The sequence below is a fragment of the Echinops telfairi genome, unplaced genomic scaffold, assembly GCF_000313985.2.
Source record: "Echinops telfairi isolate 266 unplaced genomic scaffold, ASM31398v2 ScPeMD7_7410;HRSCAF=8448, whole genome shotgun sequence".
NCBI classification, from domain to species: domain Eukaryota; kingdom Metazoa; phylum Chordata; class Mammalia; order Afrosoricida; family Tenrecidae; genus Echinops; species Echinops telfairi.
The window spans coordinates 15,822,909-15,824,200 of record NW_022111310.1 but is presented as its reverse complement, the minus strand read 5'-3'; the positions used below and the strand labels follow the sequence as shown (position 1 = coordinate 15,824,200).

The 1,292-nt window shown below is 45.0% G+C and overlaps 1 protein-coding gene across 1 annotated transcript in view; it reads left to right on the top strand.

Annotated features, from left to right (window-relative positions):
* The first annotated feature begins 935 nt into the window (after positions 1 to 935).
* The window catches only part of SUSD1 (sushi domain containing 1), a 132,494-nt gene continuing 132,137 nt past the window's right edge, over positions 936 to 1,292 (top strand). The window contains exon 1 of the mRNA XM_045296539.1: positions 936 to 1,062. Coding sequence (XP_045152474.1) covers positions 936 to 1,062 — 127 coding nt within the window. The remainder of the gene's footprint in view (positions 1,063 to 1,292) is intronic.

The window sequence follows — 1,292 nt, the reverse complement described above, 5'->3', positions numbered from 1 at the left end:
ATGGGTGACTAATTGCCTCCATGAACAACTGCCTCCATTGCCATGAGACCAAAGGAAGTGGATCAAGGATTCTACAAGAAAATCCTGATCAAAAGGGGAGAGAATTCAGAACAGAATGTCAACTTCCAATGAACTCTACTCTTCTGGAGACATGGAGGCTGGGTGAATTCTGGAAACAGTTGCCCTGAGACAGTCTTCAAACTGTACACCCAAACTACCCCCTGGAGTCATCTTAACACTCTAACGAGTGAAAAAGGTTTGCCATTCGCTTTCTTAAGAATTGTCCATCTGGGGCCCACCTGACAGAAGCAACTTGAAAGATGAGGCAGAAACCTGAGGGGGGCAGTGCATTGATATTGATGATGGAGGGACCGCCCAGAAGAGAAAGATGAGAACGGTTGTACCACTCAGACGATCATCGGTGTTATGAAATGGCGCGCGTAGAATTGGTGTATGTTTTGCTGTGTATACTTGTAACCGCAACAGCAAAACACACACAAAACGTTAGGGAATGAGAGAACGGAGGGAAGGAAGGCTTCAGAGAGAATGACATTTGACTTGGGTCTTGAGCTGCGAGTAGGTGCAGTGAAGAAGGGATCATAGTCCAGGTAAAGATAACATTACGGCAATCGCCAGGTGCATCATAGTGAGGAACGTGCTGGGGAAGAGTCCTTGGCCTCTCCTGCCTCCTGCCTCAAGAGTCCCTGGTGGGGTCGGAGCGGGGACCATGCAGCTGGAGGAGTTAGTCGATCCGATTGTGAAGAGCGTCATTTGCTTTGCAGAAGAATTTGTACTTCATTCTGTGAGCAACAAGTAGCTTTTGAGAGTTTTTAGGGATGAAAATAAAACCTGTTTTATTTTATTTTAGTTGCCTCTTGTAAATGTCTACTACTCACAATGTGGGTCGTTGAAGTTTTCTTTTCCTGAAATATACGATGTATGATTCAATTTCAGACTTCTGTGCCACTTGCCATAAACATGCCACCTGCCAGCAAAGTGGAGAGAAAAAGTTCTGTCTTTGCAACTACGGATTTATGGGCAACGGGAGGACCCACTGTGTGGGTAAGTTCTGAATTCCGACCCCGGCTGAAGAATTTAACCACAAAACAAGATTCTTGGTATTAGATAGCTGATGTCCTCAGGGGGAGACAATATAATTTTGCACTGGTCTTATTTTACTATAAGAAGTTTGGTGAACTACGAAAAGCATTTGCTTTAGTGTTCGGATGAGATGGTTCCTCTCACGTTTGCAAGGAAGTGTCCTCAGATTGGAGGTCATTGGACTGCACTGT